Here is a 19,661-nt window from a genome sequence, read left to right as displayed (position 1 = left end):
GTTTATCTCTTAGAACTTGTACTGTGTGCCATACTTGTAGTCAGACTAATGTATGGTGCAAAAGAATTCAACAGACCGCACAATGTAGTCTACTGGAGAATTGCCAGGACTACACAGTATTATATGTGGAAATTGTACACTGGTATCGGGACCTAATGCCTTAAGACTAAATCACAATTTCTTATGCTGTTAATTTGCATTTCATTTATTTATAAGCACTTCAATTCACACACAATATCAGTAAAACAGCAGTAGATGAGAATCCGATGGATTTCTATAACTTTGAGCTAATATTCATTCAGGGATGTGCAACACATAGTTGTGCCTATTAGGGCACCAAATAAGCCTACTTGTTTTGTGGCATAAGAACATTTAATTTAAGCCAAGAGCAATTCCCCAGCAGGCACTACCATTTAATGGTCACACGCTGCCATCTACTGAGCCTTTGTGTAGGTGCAGGACAGATTGTACAGCACATGTGCAATACCTCTGTTTGTGACACACCCCTCAGATTGTGAACATTACTTCTTTATTTTCCTTGGTATGCGTCTGTCAGAATCCTCACTTTTTTCAACATCAAGTGCTTTATCTTATTGTTTTCATCATTTTATAATCTTTGGTGAGTACATGCCATTGACATGCCAAGCCGAGACTTGAACCTGTAACCTTTTGCTTACGAGGCATTCACTCTATCCATTGAGCTATGACTGCCCCTTCAAAAGTTAGAGTGATCCTCAAACATGTTCATGTCAAGGACCCACAATGTTTACTGTTGAGAGAGAAAACAATCCCAGAGGCCCGAGCAGGTTGCATTTGTACACTTTCAGAGTCACAGATTTATAAGGGTCCATTTGAACCAGGAATGCGTCTGTCACCATCAAGTGCTTTATCTTATTATTTTCATCATTTTATAATCTTTGATGAGGGCATGCCTCTGACACGCCACCAGAGCCGAGACTTGAACCTGTAACCATCCGCTTACTAGGCATTCACTCTATCCATTGAGCTATGACTGCCCCTTCAAAAGTCAGATTGATCCTCAAAAAAAAATGTTCATGTCATTGATACCAATTTGTTTGCAGACCCCCATGTGACAAGAATTAGTGCCAAGGAGCCCCATAAGAAATATTTGTATTTTTTTTAAAGGTGTTGATGACACCTAGGAAAAGTTTTGAACATGTGGCCTGCTGCTAACATGGCAGATCAATGACCCACAAATTGACGTATTTGGCCCCAGACCCCCATATTTAAAACGATCAGAGGACATTTTGACAAGGCTAGGAATTGAACCTGCAAACTTCTGTTTTATAGGCAGGCTCTTAATCCAGTAAACCACTGTGCTTTACTATGTGTATAAGGATAATGACACTAAAATTGTGGTTCCTAAATATTAAAACATCTAGACAAGGCAAGCAACAGCACAACAAACGACAGACAAATATGCTGTTAAGTCTTCTTTTCCTTTTCTTTTTTTTTCTTTTGTATCATTGTTTGTTGTTCCTCTAATACAATGGAAGACCATCTTCTAGAAGCCAACAAATGGCTCACTAGGCTAGAACTCTGGGTAGATGATCCAGAGGTTATGGGTTCAAACCCCACTCAATTCTTTACTTTGAAAACTGATTTCCAGAAGAACAACTTAAAAAGCAGCACAGAAAGCACAACAAATGACAGAAAAGTATGCTGTTAAAAGTCTTCTTTTCCTTTTCTTTTTTTTTCTTTTGTATCATTGTTTGTTGTTCCTCTAATAGGATGGAAAACCATGTTCTAGAAGCCAACAAATAGCTCACTAGGTTAGAGCACTGGGTAGATGACCAAGAGGTTATGGGTTTGAGTCCTACTCATCTCTTTACTTTGAATACTAATTTCCAGAGTTCCTCTAATAGGATGGAAAACCGTGTTCTAAAAGCCAACAAATAGCTCAGTGGGTTAGACACTGGATAGATGACCAAGAGGTTATGGGTTTGAGTCCTACTCATCTCTTTACTTTGAATACTGATTTCCAGAGTTCCTCTAATAGGATGGAAAACCATGTTCTAGAAGCCAACAAATAGCTCAGTGGGTTAGACACTGGATAGATGACCAAGAGGTTATGGGTTTGAGTCCTACTCATCTCTTTACTTTGAATACTGATTTCCAGAGTTCCTCTAATAGGATGGAAAACCATGTTCTAGAAGCCAGCAAATAGCTCAGTGGGTTAGAGCACTGGGTAGATGACCAAGAGGTTATGGGTTCAAACCCCACTCATCTCTTTACTTTGAGAACTGATTTCCAGAAGAACAACTTTAAAAGCAGCCCAGAAAGCAGTGTGAATTGGCCGGGACCAGTGGCGCAGCGGACTAGTCTTAGAGACTAGTGTCGCAGGATACCTTGACGTGTGTAGCAACAGGCTTCACCGCTTGGTTCAAATCCCGTGTCGGGTCCTGAAAATTACCCATCAATGCGTGAGCAGTGGGCGCGTGGGGGGCCGTGTCCTCCACGTGGTTTCCAGACAATACAGGGCAGCGGTTATAGCAAAAACATACACAACCGGCTGGAATCTTAACAGAGGCAGAGAGGAAGGGGAGGAGTCAGAGAGAGGAAGGGGAGGAGCCGGGGACAGGAAGGGGTGGAGTCGGAGAGAGGAAGGGGAGGAGCCAGAGAGAGGAAGGGGAGGAGCTAAGGAAAGGAAGGGGTGGAGTCTGAGAGAGGAAGGGGAGGAGCCGGAGAGAGGAAGGGGAGGAGTCCGAGAGTGGAAGGGGAGGAGCCGGAGAGAGGAAGGGGAGGAGCTAAGGAAAGGAAGGGGCGGAGTCAGAGAGAGGAAGGGGAGGAGCCGGAGAGAGGAAGGGGAGGAGCCAAGGAAAGGAGCTAAGAAATGAAGGGGTGGAGTCGGAGAGAGGAAGGGGAGGAGCCGGAGAGAGGAAGGGGAGGAGCCAAGGAAAGGAAGGGGTGGAGTCAGAGAGAGGAAGGGGAGGAGCCAAGGAAAGGAAGGGGTGGAGTCTGAGAGAGGAAGGGGCGGAGTCGGAGAGAGGAAGGGGAGGAGCCAGGGACAGAGAGAGATTTGCAATAGATGAGATGATATCAGTTAGCATGATATGATAGAAGAGGAGTAGATTTAGTAGTTAACATGAAATGATAGTAGATTTAGATGGAAGATTTAGTAGTTAGGGGCGGAGTCGGAGAGAGGAAGGGGAGGAGCCAGGGACAGAGAGAGATTTGCAATAGATGAGATGATATCAGTTAGCATGATATGATAGAAGAGGAGTAGATTTAGTAGTTAACATGAAATGATAGTAGATTTAGATGGAAGATTTAGTAGTTAACATGATATGATAGTAGTGATGACAGATAGGACACCGATTTAGTAGTTAACATGATATGATAGTAGTGATGACAGATAGGACACCGATTTAGTAGTTAACATGATATGATAGATATGATAGAAGATAGTAGTTATGATAGAAGATAGTAGTTAGTGTGATAGATGATGACAGATAGGACACCGTGGGGAATTGAACCCCATCCCAGTAAACCAGGAGTTCCATACCAGTGTCTTTATCAGGTTGTCTCATCCTTGTTTGTGTTCTGTTTCTATTAATTAGAGGATATGTGTTAAATACAGTAGCTCTATTAATTAGAGGATATGTGTTAAATACAGTAGCTCTATGTTGTGATAGTAATCATTTCTATGGAGTGTTTGTTCAGTAACAGGTGTCCTTGTTACTATCAGAATGTATTGTTATTTAACACTTCTTTTACAAACATCCACATAGTCATTGTTACAAGGTGATCAAAAGGAATAGTCTGAAACTGAAAGCTTATGGATGGATGCCTATCCTACATACGTATGCATAGAATAAAATACATTGATCAGTTATAGAAGTGTTTAAAATTCTTCTATCCACCTGTTTCCGCGAAAATTAGCATTTCTGCACAACGCACGATGGGACGTTGGAAACTCGTGGATAACTGATCAATGTATTTTACTCCATGAATACGTAGGATAAGCTTTCAGCCTCAGCCTATTCCTTTGATCACCTTATAACAATGACTATGTGGATGTATGACTTATATAAATGTAACTCAGTATAAACATAACTCAGTTGAATCCATTGGAAAACAGTGGATCACAGTGGATCCATTAGAGCAGGGGTTTTCAAAGTGGGTGACGGGGCACCCTGGGGTGCCGTGACAGAAGTCCAGGGATCTGCTGTTTTCACTAGTTTAGTACATATTTTAGATGATAAATACATAACGAACGGTTTCCACCCGACAACGACGATTTATGCTATAAATATAAGGTGCTGGGAGTGAAGATTATAATGTAGGGGTGCCTGGGATTAAAACAAATATGTATGGGGTGCCCTGAGACGAAAAAGTTTGAAAACCCCTGCATTAGAGTACAGTGGATGGGGTCCAGCATTGTGTATCTTTGATGAGGGACTTACATTGGTGACACGTCCATGTTGTTCAGGAAGGCAGTCAGGACAGCAGGGGGCAGCAGAGTCAGTCACACTGTACAGCAGTGAAAGAGAAAAGTCATTCAGTATAATTCATCATCATCATCATCATCATCATTATTATTATTAACACAATGATGGTCAGGTATTAACACACAGGGTGCCTATGCCTATCCTGACTAAAGTCGGGATTTCAAATCTGACTGTCGGGTGCTTTTCCTATTGTAAACCGTGGCATGCGGTCTGTGGTACCCAGCACTGACACAAAAACTCAAATTACCATAATCCTTCGGGAGATGTAGTCATCCGGAAATGAAAACCTCAGTTTACTGCAATGGTTTGCTGTGAAGGAAAATGGATGTATCTTGTAATCCATCTCCAGATCACGTTCTTGTTTTAAACAAGCCCTTCTCTACGGACCATAACAAAAGCACGGATGGCTGAACATTTTTACCGCGACGCTCCATTGTTTAGTTATGGTCCGTTGAAAAAAACGCCTTTTTGGCGATCGACACAATCTGGGAGTAGAATCCTAGATAAATACATTTTTCTGAATTCTCTACCATTGGCCTGAACGGACATCCGGATATGCGGATGACGTCATCACCCAAAGCATCATGGGAAACTGAGTCCCTCCGGGGTACGAGATACGGCAATTTAATATAAAACAATGAAAAGACTAATTGACGGACATACTCTGTCTTCAGTGGCGGCCATTAACAGTTTAGTAGTTCATTGGTCCAATTATAACCCGTAGATGTGAAGAATGGACTAAGACAGCTACTAGATGTACAATCAACTCACACTGCTGCTAACTCTAACCTGGAGAGGTGGAGAATGGACTAAGCAAGTCCCTAAATGCCCAAAAGGTGAACTGTGTAGGCATTTTTGAGGAAAAGTCGGCAGTCAGCATTTTTTGAAATATGAAAAATGAATAAGAATCCACTTTATGTCGGTGAAAAAAAGTCTTGTTTTTGTTTTTATAATTCCTCTGACAACATGAAAAGCAATCATATAGAAACAACACATTAAGTGCTTGTATCAGTTTCTTTACATTTGCTCATTTGCATTTTTTTAAAAATTTATGACAAAACGGTGACTCGTATCACTCGGCATACGGCAAAAATGGATTCAGCACATAAAAATCATATAGAAACTGATCAAGTGCTTGTATCAGTTTCTTTGGGTTTCAGTGATATTACATTTGCGCATTATCTCAATTTATGACAAAACGGTGACCCGTATCACTTAGCAGACGGCAGAAATGGATTCAGAGCATAAAAATCATATAGAAACTTTTCCTCAAAAATGCCTACTGTGCAATTTTCTTTGGGACCAGTCTATAGCTACTAGATCACAATGCAGTGCTGTTATGAAGTAGGACTCTTTGGTCAGGCCTCTGCAGTCCTCTGGTGAACCCAGAGGATCACAGAAGCACACAAGCCTCCACGCCACGACAAGGCAGAGTCCATGTGGAGGGGATTTATTATTCTATTGTTTTAATGAACACAACAAAAGTTCAGTTTGTTTTACTCTATACTCTAGAATATACATATACATTTGAAAATATATGAACCCTTTCTCATCCCCAAAATTGAGATCTGGCCATGGGTGTTCTGGTTTGTCTATTTTGCCAGACTCATGGAGCTGGTCAGTTCTTCTCAGATCATGTCAGTATCGTATCATGGTCAGCATCATGTCATTATTATCGTGGTCAGTAATATATCAGTAAGTATCATGGTCTGTATAGAACAGTGGTTCTGAAACATTTTAATTTGAAGGACGAGTATACAAATGGATTTTTAGCCTCTTGGGTCCATTTGGAACTGTCTCCTGGACCCAACTTTGAAAACCACTGATATATAATTGTAGATTTTCTTTTAGTAAATTAGACATTGCTCGTAAGTTCAGTCAATGTTCTACTAAAGTTTAAGTGTCATTGTTTAAGACATTGCACACCGCTCTATACTGCCCAGTGCTCACCTATGGTCATCTTATAAGAAATCTAGTATGCATAGGCTGCAAGTTGCATATAATGATGCTATGAGAATACTCCTTACAAAACCCTGAGGGGGCAGTGCTAGTGAGATGTTTGTCACTGCTGGAGTGAGGACTTTTAAAGCACTTTTAAGAAACTTAATGTTCAAATTTATGAAAAAGTTTGGATGTATCTACTAACGGCATTATTGTGGCGCTTTCAAGCCCCCTTATGAGCAGTTCACGCTATACATCCAGACTAAGGGTACACTAGCTAAAATGCCTGTGTGTTTTTCCTGTGGGCTAAGTTATGTACTATTTATTTTACATTTTCCTATTGATTTTTATTGCCTGTCGTGTTTCTCTTATGTCTTGTACACTGTTTTATGTCTTGTACCCTGTTTTATGGACCTGAGTCCGCTAATAAAGATTGATTGAATATGACATAACTGAATGAAGTGAGGCTGTGGGTTCAGAGCTGACTCTCTGCTGTCCTGTGCTGTGCTGTGCTGTGCTGTGCTGTGCTGGGTGCAGGTGATCAACAAGTATGGAGACATGTACGGTGCTGAGCGCATCGCTGAGCTGCTGGGTCTGGATAAGAGTGCCCTGGACTTTGACCCCACCATAGCGACTGTGGAGAAGGAGGCCTCACTGCTGTCCTGGTTAGTAACGAGCTCCCCGACTCACACACTGTTTTAATACACACTATAGAGACTGTGGAGAAGGAGGCCTCACTGCTGTCCTGGTTAGTAACGAGCTCCCCTACTCACACACTGTTTTAACCACAGCTAGCCTAAAAGCAGGCCTAAAATATAGCGTCGCTGTCGGGTGGAAACCTTGTATGTCCAAAAATGTTCGTTTTGCATTTATCATTTTAAAAAATGATTTAAACTAGTGAAAACAGCCGATCTACAAACACACAACGCCTCGCACAGCGAGGCGTTGTGTGCTTGTAGCTCTGCTGTTTTCACTACTTTTGTGCGACGGCCTTGTATGATGAAGCAGGGCTTTGCTTTGCGAAAGAAGCAACCGTTGCCCCGATCCATGCCAGATTTTGCACACACACTCCTTGCCTGCCAAACTACAACCTCCAAGGACCCCCGGAGCTCCAGGGACCCCCAGGTCCCTGGGGGACCCCCAGATGTAAAAAATGACCAAATGCGCAAAAATGACCAAATGACCACCCCAACGGGGATGCTCACGGGGAATTCCCGGGGACCACCGACTCCTGGTGCTCCAGAACGGATGCAAAAGTGGTGGCGCCCCCAGTGGAGGACCCCCTGCCACTGCAGCGCACATAAAATGCCGTAACTCGGGCTAGGAGCGCTTGGGAGAGCCGGGGCCGACCTGACGGTCGCTTATCTCCCGATTAGGGAGTCTTACTGGTAATTAAACTGTCTCATGATTGATGTTCTCGTAGCCAATCTTTTATGTTGAGTTTAACCCGGGCATTTAGGAACCCCTATATTTAATTATACATACCTTTCAATCCGGAAACCTATTTTGCGGTTGTTATTGCTATGCTATTTGTAAGTTTTGAATAAATATTTTTTCAGAAAACGTAGGCCAGGATTTAGAAGGTGTTTTTATAATCGGAAATTTTGTTAAAACAAGTGAAAGTTGGACTGCCTCAGATGGCAGTGAGCAGACCGTTCCATAACAAACGTGTAACTGTAGACTATTTAAAGTAAAGTAATGCATGAGTGACATGATAGTGGTAGCAGTACATGGTTGTTAATTCACAAGCGTTTTATGTTCTGAACAGGCTGAGCTCCATCGATACCAAGTACCACTGGTGGAAAATGGGTGTGGTTTTGACAGACAACGTAAGTAAATCCACATTTCTACCCTGCGTGAAGAACTTTAAAATTCTGTTTTAAGTGCTACATAAAAGAAAAGAATAGATATAATTATTTATTTTAAGGATTAAGTAAATTAGATGACTGACACAATTAAGAGAAGGGTTCTTTGATATTATTGTCCTGCGTATAGTAAATCCAAAGTGTCATCTTTATGTCTAGTGTTTATTAAACATGACAGATATCAGTGATACACAGTGATTATGGCAGATAGCACTGTATATCAAACCAACACAACTTCCTGGGTTCGATTACAACTGGACACGTGTGTTGCAAGTCCTTTACTACTCTGTGTCCTCAGCTCTCCGTTTCCAGCTAATCTAAATAAAGCAAATACTGCCAATGGAAATAGTTCATGTACCACGACATTCACTGAAAATAATTGTTCAACATTTAAGATGTTTGAGAAGAATGGGAGGTAAGATCAAACTGAATTGAACTGACATACGGAACAGGGCAGCACTCACAATAACAAACAGAGACGTGCAGAGAATGTTAGCAGCCATACCCAGGTCCTGTTTTGGTGGCATGGTGTCGATACCTGAAACACAAAGGCTTGCGTAAATGACAATGCTGCAGTTCATGGACTTTCAGAGAATGTTAGAGAGGCAGGGGCTGAAATTTCTAAAAGGGCCTTTTGGTGAAAATATTGAAAATAGCAGACCTCCAAGCTTGGAGGTCGGCTATTTTCAGTACTTGATACTACACTGAACTAAGCATAAAAAAGGCAATACTGGAGATGTGGCGTACGGCATGGATTTCTACACAGAGAGGGAAATTCTTTCAACATAAGATGCTCCATTTAAATTCGTGAGAGTTTGGACAAGGCAATTCTCTTGAATGCTGCCTTCAGGTATGGCATGGAAAGAGGGGGCATTTGTATTTCTTTCACCATAGTAAAAACTGCATTCATGGTCTGGAGAGGGCACTTTTTACAGACAGATAAAAGGGCAGGGGCTCAAGCCCCCTTTGATATCTATGTGTGAACGTGCCTGATAACGAAGCCTTTCTTTCTCTTTGCAGTACTTCTTGTATCTGATCTGGTACACCAGCATGTCTTCCTTCGGACACTACAACAACTTCTTCTTCGCCGCCCACCTGCTGGACATCGCCATGGTGTTGAAGCCACTCCGCACCATCCTGTCCTCTGTCACTCACAACGGCAAACAGGTGAGTGTTGAACCCTTGGCCACCACCAGAGGGAGACAAAGCACCACAGTCCGGCAGGCTGTATATCCAGGGAATAGGGAATGACTTGTATCTCTGCAGAAACAACTTCCCTGTTTATTATTACCTCCCTTCTTCCTTGTGAGAAATGCCTAGAGGAAGGCTGTGGTGAAAGCCATACACATACAGTAGCTCATCCAGTTGGAATGATGAAATAGAGCCTAGCTAGAGTGTCTAACTGTCTGACCACACTTGGCATTGTCAGAAATGAATATATCATTTATAAATAAGCCACACATTTTTATCTACGCATGAGGAAGGTATACCATACATATATGTCCTGATGAAGATCTGATTGGTTGAAACGTTGACGACGTAATAACAAAATACTGTGGAGCTGTTTCAGCATCACCAGTGTGCAGAGTGCAGACAGTATTTTCTTTTGTAACCTTTATTTAACTAGTATGAAACCACATTGAGACAAAGTCTCTTTTACGAGTGTGAACTGGCCAAGAGGGCCTCTGGCCAAGCTGTGTAATATCTATGCCTCTCAAAGAGGAATAGATAATACACGGCTTTGCCAGTATGACAAAATACAGAACAACCTTATAACATCAGTATGGCGCATAATAATAAAGACACAAATATTAAACTAAATGTTTGTTTATTTAAATCTGTACACAGTATGTCCTCCCCTTGTTAACAAAGGTTAACTGAGGTGATGGTAATTTAATAGCTGAAGCAAAGTGTGCAACTGGAAGGTTTACCAACTGATACGTATCCTCAGTGGTAACTTAAACCCTATATACTTCGGTGACTTCAATCCCCTCAAGGGCAGACTAAATTCTAAGCAGACTGAAGATTGTATTAAGATACAATAAGACTCTAAGAGACGACACCTGAGAGCCAAGTCCAAGAATCCTAGTCACAGTCCTAAAGCCCAAAGCAAACTAGGTTTGCTCATTTTTTTTCTCTCAACACCAAATATCTTTGCGGAAAATAGCCTACAAGCTCACAACACAGCTTGTAGATATTTCTTTGCTGAATGTTCGCAAGAATAGGGATGCTAGGATTCGTGTGGTTAAAAGTGCACTGTGGAGGCAGACAAGACAACTGCTAAGTGAGCAAGCAATGACAGACATCCCAGGTTCTACTTGGTCAGTGGTTCTCAACCATTTCAGGCCACGACCCCCAAAATAATCATATTTTAACTGGGGACCCCCTCACTCTGACAGCACGAAGAGTTGAGGCATTACATTTTGTATAACACGGTTCTATTGTGAAAATAGCCGATCTACATGCTCATGTAGATCGTCTATTTTCACAATTTCTGCCTCTAATATTTTACAATTTGGCCAATGTTTAATTTGTAATTTTAGAGATATTAAAAAGTCCTTAAATTGTCACTTTAAAAATGTGCAGATATCCTCTATACACTTAAACTTAATGTTGGTTTGCTTACTGGTGTGTGAAAAAACAATGTTTCACATTAAGTTAATCATCTGGGGACCTCCAAAAATAATTTGGGGACCCCCCCTAGGGGTCCCGACCCACAGGTTGAGAAACACTTTACAAGGAAGGTTACATGTTTTAACATGGATTCACACCTTGGGGTCTTAGGTGTGAATGCAAACCTCTCAATCTCCCACATGTACTATACTTCCCAAGGACATTCCATGCTGCGAGAGTTCCCTACTACACCAGTAGGTTCTCAAAGTGGATTCCAGGGACTTTGCGGGTTCCTTTAGGAAGGTCTAAATTGACCCATACAAGTCTAACTGCGAAATCAAATGGACCAACAGGTCCATTTGTATAACCTTGAGAAAGTTTGAGAAATACTGCCCTACACAGTCAAATTCAATAACAGTTCATTTAACTCTGAACGTGTACACGTGTACACACTCACTAGTTACACAGGAAACTAATTAACAGAGAGGACTTTACTGGGTACAGTTGGTCCTCTTGGTCCTGTTTCACGTTACTGACGGGGGGTTTTCTCTGCTCACAGCTGGTGCTGACGGTGGGCCTTCTGGCCGTGGTGGTCTATCTCTACACCGTAGTGGCCTTCAACTTCTTCCGCAAGTTCTACAACAAGAGCGAGGACGAGGACGAGCCCGACATGAAATGTGACGACATGATGACGGTGAGTCCCCCAGGCCACAAGCTCTGACCACATTTAATCAACGTCACGCTCTTCAAGACTAATGAGGAGCGTAAATAAATCAAAGCAAAAATGATAACTCCCATTCTGAGTCCTTCCAGATATTCTAATTCTAAGAAAATGATAAAAAATGCATTTATATAGACTAGAGCCTTTTATACAAAGCGCTTTACAATGAGGAGTACATTTACCACTGACAGTGGAGAAAACCATGTAAGGGTGCCCTCAGACCAAAATACCTATGAGAGTGGAATCTGCGTTCCGCCAATGCATTTCAATGAGAAGGGAGCGTTTTTTGCAGAAATCCTCTGCTGGCATGAAACTGCTTCACTCTCATTGAAATGCATTGGTGGAACGCGGATTCCACTCTCATAGGTATTTTGGTCTGAGGGCACCCTAAGGCAGCAACCTGCTCATTGGGAGCAGTTCAAGGACACTAACCCAGGCAGAGTACTTTTTTCTTTTCTTACTTCTCTGTCACATTGTAACCTTAACTGCTGTGCTGCCTCTGGGCGACTGATTTCCCCCATTGGGATAATAAAGGTATCTATCCCAGCAAGCACGGCCAGGACCTGGACCAATCAGTGACGTCTCCATTGGGGCCAGATCAAGTCAAACCATGACTAGTCAGATCTGGTCTAGAATATCACCTGGTTTCAACCAACATAAATCCTGCCCACCAAAACGGACGTCCTGGATTAATCAGAGAGGGTCCGATCGAGGCCAGATAAATATCATAACTAGTCAGATATGTCCCAGAATATAACCTTACATGCTCAAATTTCAACTAACACTAGAGATACTGTTCCTACGAAACAGTGTGGGCTCGCTCGTGACTATATTCTACAGTGTGCTAACTGTCATGTGAAGCTCAATCAATACTCCAGCTAACACCACTCCCAGATTTTCCACACCTCGATTGCGCCTCATTGGCTAAGGGCCCTCCTTGCCTTTGTACTGTCTGCAGCGTAACTCTATAAATAACTAAGATAACATAGTGTTCTCACCTTTCAGGCGAGCCCACAATTACAAACAAAATAACAATAATCCATAAGTCCATATGACGTCATCCCCATATGGTCTGTTATCAGAGCTAGTTCTGAATGTCACCGGAGTCACCGGAGGACGTTAGCTTGTCATCATGACATCATTTGGCTTACAGGGATCCATCTATCTGAACCAGGAACCTTCCACTTCTACCTCCTGATCCACTGCTGCCCTCGGTGTCTCAGGAGTGGACTAACCATCTGACCCATGTTCTTCATTAACCTCGGCACAAACAATCCATTAACCAATCGATCTCGTAGCTTTCAGAACATTATGACTCACAGCGCTGGTGAATCAGACCTTTTAAGCCCTTGAGGCCTAGAATCATTGAATGCTTTAACTATTGAAAAATAGCAGATCTACAAGCTCGCAGCGCGGCACTTGGTGCCGCGCTGCGAGCTTGTAGATCTGCTATTTTTAAAAAAGTTGTGAAAATGTGTGCAAATCTTTGAATATATGTATTTTTTAAAGCGAACGTTTGTAACTCAAATTTTGCTTCTGGGTGGTCCCTGGAACTAAATATTTTGAGATGGGGGTCCGTGGCCAAATACATATCATTTTAGGGGTCCTTCACATGAAAAAGTTTGAGAACCACTCAAGAGCAGACTAACTGAGCTCCAGTTAAAGGGCCAGTTCACCTTCAACCAGATCTTATTTTATTGTTGTTTGGGACACAATCCTGAGTTTGAATGATGATGCATTTTGTATCATGGTGCAGCATGATGACTCATACGATGCAAAATGCATCACTAGTCATGCTGAAATACTAAAATATCTCAAAACACAGATTGAACACAAAAAATAACTCAGGATTGTGTTGTCCCAAACAACAATAAAATGAGATCTGGTTGTCCCAGAGGTGAACTGGCCCTTTAAGTGAAAAGGACCTTTTCTTTGACGATGGCTAGCCAGATTGCTGACATAGAAACATAGGTTTTTCAAAAAACCTTAGAAGGATTCAAAAGACACTTATAGAATTGGGTCAAAATTCAAATTTTCATGCTTAAAAAAAAATAGCAGATCTACATCTGCTATTTTTCAATAGGTAAAGCATAAAATAATAACATGTACTCGGTCTAAATGGGTTAAACGTGTCCTCTGCTCTCTCCTCCCCCTCAGTGCTACCTGTTCCACATGTACGTGGGAGTGAGGGCCGGAGGCGGCATCGGTGACGAGCTGGAGGACCCGGCAGGAGACCCCTACGAGCTCTACCGCATCCTCTTCGACATCACCTTCTTCTTCTTCGTCATCGTCATCCTCCTGGCCATCATTCAGGGTGCGTGACGCTGTGACCCCCCGCGTCATGTAAACCAGGGGTCTTCAACATTTTCAGGCCAAGGACCCCTTAGTTGAGAGAGAGATGAATCAGGGACCCCCACAACCTTTTCATAGATTCCGTATAGTGTCATTGTTTGACAGCACGATCGATCATCCGTGTATTTTGGATTCATGTCAATTTGTGTTTTCAGATATTTTAACCACTTGAACCGTCAATACTTAATAAACTTGACCTTGCGCGCTGTACTTAATCTGCTCTTTTTCCCCTCTACACCAAATAGCAGATCTACAAGCTCACAACGCCTCGCAGGCTAAAGTTCTCAGAATATGGACACTAGGGTTCAAGTGGTTAATAGAAAAAAGGAGAAAAAAACTCTCTATCACTCAAAGATTTGGAGGACCCCCTGTAGTAACTCTGAGGACCCCCTGTTGAAGACCCATGATGTAAACCATGTAATCCAAGTGGAGCTGTGTATGGTTTACTGCAGTGGTTCTCAACGGGTGGTCCCCGGACCACCAGGGGACCTGTAACTCTTGGAGTGTACTATAGGATTTTACTTGGGATGATTACAACAAGATTCCCTCTGTTCACTCAGTTACAGACCGGTGTCCGTTTGAACCAGACCAGACTTGGAGAAACAGTGGTTTACAGCGTATTATTTTACAACATCTGGAGGTTGACTTAGGCCTTGGCCAGACGGAGCTGGGTTTTTCATATATCCCGTTTTTTCAGATATCCACATAGAAAAATATCTAGGTCCACACGACAAAGATATCTAGGTCTAAAATAATCTGAGGCCCCAGACCTCCACTAGGGGGACAAGCACACACACAGTAGTGTGTGTCTTCAGAGATATCATGGGTTCCATGTCTACACGGATCCAGTGAATCGGATAATTTTCAATGTCTCCACTTATTTATCCGGTTTCAAAAATATCCAGCTTCGCAACCAAAATATCCAGCTTTGTATGGCTGCAAGCCCCAACTGCACAAAAAAATGTCTAGCTCTGTGTAGCTGGCACCTTAACATAGGGGAGCCTAGTCTGTCTTATTTCAGCAAGGGGGTTCAAAGGGTTCCAGAGACGGGGGTTTTAACCAAACGAACCCTGGCGTCACTATTTCGGGAAGACTAATAACAGCCAACAAATTTGGTGTAGAGGGAAGACAAGAGGGGGCCAAGCATAAAAACCGGGGGGATCCGGTCAATACAGTATTATAGGGTTTAAGTGGTTAAGCTCTACAGGAATGATTTTCTACTTTGTGTGTGTGTATAATATATATACATATTGTTGTTGTTGGGTGTTGCATTTATCATTTTAAAAATGATTTAAACTAGTGAAAACAGCAAGCACAAAACTTCTCGCACCGCGAGGCGTTGTGTGCTTGTAGATCTGCTGTTTTCACTACTTTTGTGCGACCGCCTTGTATGATGAAGCAGGGCTTTACTTTACAAAAGAACGTACACATTTGAAACTTGGAGATACAAGGTTTCAGCTCGACAACGACGATATAGTACATGTTACAGTACATGCTGCATACTCCAATTGTACTAAGATACAATTGGCTTGAGGCTGTTAAACTACTGAAGGCTCTCGCTCAAAGCTGCTCTGACCCCACAGGTTTGATCATTGATGCCTTTGGCGAGCTGAGAGACCAGCAGGAGCAGGTGAAGGAGGACATGGAGGTAAGTAAGCCTTGAGTCCCTTTTGTCAACACAGATAAGACTCATCGACTCATGGACCACATTGTGAAAGCCTCTATACACCAAGAAAAATGCCAATAATCAACACAGAATAGTGATGACTCAACGAAGGATCACTTTGTTTAAAACCAACCTGAACCAGTTCATAGAAGCAACACTACTACATCCTGTGGCCCTATGACTGCTAGTATGCACAACACTACTACATCCTGTGGCCCTATGACTGCTAGTATGCACAACACTACTACATCCTGTGGCCCTATGACTGCTAGTATGCACAACACTACTACATCCTGTGGCCCTATGACTGCTAGTATGCACAACACTACTACATCCTGTGGCCCTATGACTGCTAGTATGCACAACACTACTACATCCTGTGGCCCTATGACTGCTAGTATGCACAACACTACTACATCCTGTGGCCCTATGACTGCTAGTATGCACAACACTACTACATCCTGTGGCCCTATGACTGCTAGTATGCACAACACTACTACATCCTGTGGCCCTATGACTGCTAGTATGCACAACACTACTACATCCTGTGGCCCTATGACTGCTAGTATGCACAACACTACTACATCCTGTGGCCCTATGACTGCTAGTATGCACAACACTACTACATCCTGTGGCCCTATGACTGCTAGTATGCACAACACTACTACATCCTGTGGCCCTATGACTGCTAGTATGCACAACACTACTACATCCTGTGGCCCTATGACTGCTAGTATGCACAACACTACTACATCCTGTGGCCCTATGACTGCTAGTATGCACAACACTACTACATCCTGTGGCCCTATGACTGCTAGTATGCACAACACTACTACATCCTGTGGCCCTATGACTGCTAGTATGCACAACATTACTACATCCTGTGGCCCTATGACTGCTAGTATGCACAACACTACTACATCCTGTGGCCCTATGACTGCTAGTATGCACAACACTACTACATCCTGTGGCCCTATGACTGCTAGTATGCACAACACTACTACATCCTGTGGCCCTATGACTGCTAGTATGCACAACACTACTACATCCTGTGGCCCTATGACTGCTAGTATGCACAACACTACTACATCCTGTGGCCCTATGACTGCTAGTATGCACAACACTACTACATCCTGTGGCCCTATGACTGCTAGTATGCACAACACTACTACATCCTGTGGCCCTATGACTGCTAGTATGCACAACACTACTACATCCTGTGGCCCTATGACTGCTAGTATGCACAACACTACTACATCCTGTGGCCCTATGACTGCTAGTATGCACAACACTACTACATCCTGTGGCCCTATGACTGCTAGTATGCACAACACTACTACATCCTGTGGCCCTATGACTGCTAGTATGCACAACACTACTGCATCCTGTGGCCCTATGACTGCTAGTATGCACAACACTACTACATCCTGTGGCCCTATGACTGCTAGTATGCACAACACTACTACATCCTGTGGCCCTATGACTGCTAGTATGCACAACACTACTACATCCTGTGACCCTATGACTGCTAGTATGCACAAGAGGGGGTGCTCTCCATTCCGACATGTCGCCACTCCGACAGTGACTTCTTATTGTCGGAGTGGCAACACTTCCATAGAGGTTAGGTTTAGGGTTAGGGTTAGAGATAGGGTTAGTGTCGGAAAGGAGACATGTCTGCACAAGAAACTGTATCTAGTCATCACTCCATGCACAAATTGTGATATGTAAAGGCTGTGAGACTAAAGTAACAGAAATGAATAATCCAATAACCAAGCAGATGAAGCATGGTACATACTGGAGGTGACACCATAAGGTAGGGCTTGGCAATAGGGACAAAATCCATATCACAAATACGATATCCAAAGGATATCTAGTCTTGGATCCCTGATATTGATGTAATATTGACATATTGTCCAGTCATAACCACAAGGGAAAACGATACGAGGAAGCAAGAATCAGGGGGAGTAAACCAAAAATCTAAGCATAAACAACATGAGAATGTGTGGGCCGTCACAATTATTACATAATCGTCTAATCGCAATTATTTGACATAATCACGATTATTTTTCATAATTGTCATAATCGTTTCCATGTTGAAAAATGTTCATAATATTTTTTTAAAAGTCAATAATAGTGGAATTAGCAGATCTACAAGCTCACAACGTGTCGCATGTGCAACGTAAAAAGGCTAAATTATCGCAATTATGAGTGACAATTAATCGTCATGTAAAATGTCATAATTGTGACAGCCCTAAATGTGCCTGAAAAATGTTAAGAAGAAATGTTATGTTTTCTTTCTCAGACGAAGTGCTTCATCTGTGGCATCGGGAACGACTACTTTGATCGGGTGCCCCACGGCTTCGAGACCCACACCTTACAAGAGCACAACCTCGCTAACTACCTGTGAGCATAGCATGCACACGAGCAGCTACTGTAAAATGATTCAACATTAAACCAAATAAGATGAATTTGAGTATAACATGTGTTATTCATTTGTCTCAAAACTACTCTCCCCTCCTCCAGGTTCTTCTTGATGTACCTGATCAATAAGGATGAGACTGAACACACGGGTCAGGTACGTACGGCACGCGCTTTCATATAACGAGCTTTTCTTAGTCTTAAAACAAACACCAAGGTCCACTCTGGGCTGTCTAAGAGAACAAAGGGATAAAACAATGCAATGACGCAGTCATTCTCTGTTGGGTGAAAACCTTGTATGTCCAAAACTGGTACTTTTTCAGAAAATAGATGAAAAGGACCTGTGTCGCCAATTGATCCAATATAGTTATTCCGTTTAATATACTTTATTGCAGAGGTCTTCAACAGGGGGTCTGGGACCCCTAGGGGGTCCTCAGAGTTACTACAGGGGGTCCGCCAAATCTTTGTGTGATCGTGTTTGATCATTTGAACCCTAGAATCCCTATTCTTAGTGGAACATTAGCCCAAAAAATAACAGATCTACAAGCTCACAGCGCCTCGCCTCGGCGTTGTCTGCTATTTTTTTTTGGCACAGAGGTTTGGTGTAGAGGGAAAAGAAGAGCAGACTATATAGTAGGTATTGACAGTTCAAGTGGTTAAATACTGTAAATGAAAATACACATTAATCCAACCTACACAGATGATAGTGCTGTCAAGTCTAAACTGTATAAGAAATAATCCATGTAATACATTTTAAATCTTCAACACAATTTTATACGATATGTAGTGGGGGGTCCCTGCTTCATCTCTGTCTCAACTAAGGGGTCCTTGGCCTAAACACGTTCAAGACCCCTGCTTTATTGGTTAAATCTGTATAAAACCCACAGACAGACTTAAAGGAGCTATAGTCAACTTTTTCTTGAAAAACGGGTGCTAAAATAAAAATAATGTTTCGAAAATATTTTATAAAAAAATAAGCTTCATATATGTGTTTCCATTCAAAAATGACCACCAAAAAATAAAAATAATGATAAAATAATCATTTTGGCCATTGTCAGACCGACACTTTGTTTACATTCTAGTCTATAGACTAGGATGTAAACAAAGTGTCGGCCCTACAATGAAAAAGTTGACTATAGCTCCTTTAATTCCCAATTTTGGACATGTCATTATTATACGCGAAAGGTTCTCCAAATTCTTCCCAAATAGCAGAGCTGCAAGCTCTCAGTACGTTATATCTATTTGATATAAAATAGGTCATTTGTTTATCAAAAGATGAAACACGGAGATACAAGGTTTGAGCCTGACAGCAACATTATGCAATGTTTCAACCCACCATGGTGATCTTTACTTGTGCAACATTTCAACCTGATGTGGGTTGGAAAAAACATTTTACCTGAAGCAAGAATCACTGTGTTCTTTGTTTAGCTCTGCTTTAAAACAAGAAATGACCATGGCATGCACTTCATTTCCAGTTCATTTGTGTAGCTAAAACTCTCCTTTTCTCTCCCCTGTAGGAGTCATATGTGTGGAAGATGTACCAGGAGAGATGCTGGGACTTCTTCCCTGCCGGAGACTGCTTCCGCAAACAGTATGAGGACCAGTTGGGCTAA

The 19,661-nt window shown here is 42.3% G+C and overlaps 1 protein-coding gene across 1 annotated transcript in view; it reads left to right on the top strand.

Annotated features, from left to right (window-relative positions):
* ryr3 (ryanodine receptor 3) overlaps positions 1–19,661 on the top strand; it is a gene marked incomplete at both ends in the record, with an annotated part of 321,079 nt that extends 301,418 nt beyond the window's left edge. Inside the window, 9 exon segments of the mRNA XM_080745085.1 lie at positions 6,951–7,078; positions 8,182–8,242; positions 9,299–9,445; positions 11,451–11,585; positions 13,770–13,926; positions 15,548–15,612; positions 17,933–18,033; positions 18,154–18,205; positions 19,566–19,661. Coding sequence (XP_080601211.1) covers positions 6,951–7,078; positions 8,182–8,242; positions 9,299–9,445; positions 11,451–11,585; positions 13,770–13,926; positions 15,548–15,612; positions 17,933–18,033; positions 18,154–18,205; positions 19,566–19,661 — 942 coding nt within the window.

The sequence above is a fragment of the Nannobrachium achirus genome (assembly GCF_963921795.1).
Source record: "Nannobrachium achirus genome assembly, chromosome: 16".
Taxonomy (NCBI): Eukaryota; Metazoa; Chordata; class Actinopteri; order Myctophiformes; family Myctophidae; genus Nannobrachium; species Nannobrachium achirus.
Note: the sequence above shows the minus strand (reverse complement) of the source record. Positions and strands in the feature narration are given on the sequence as shown.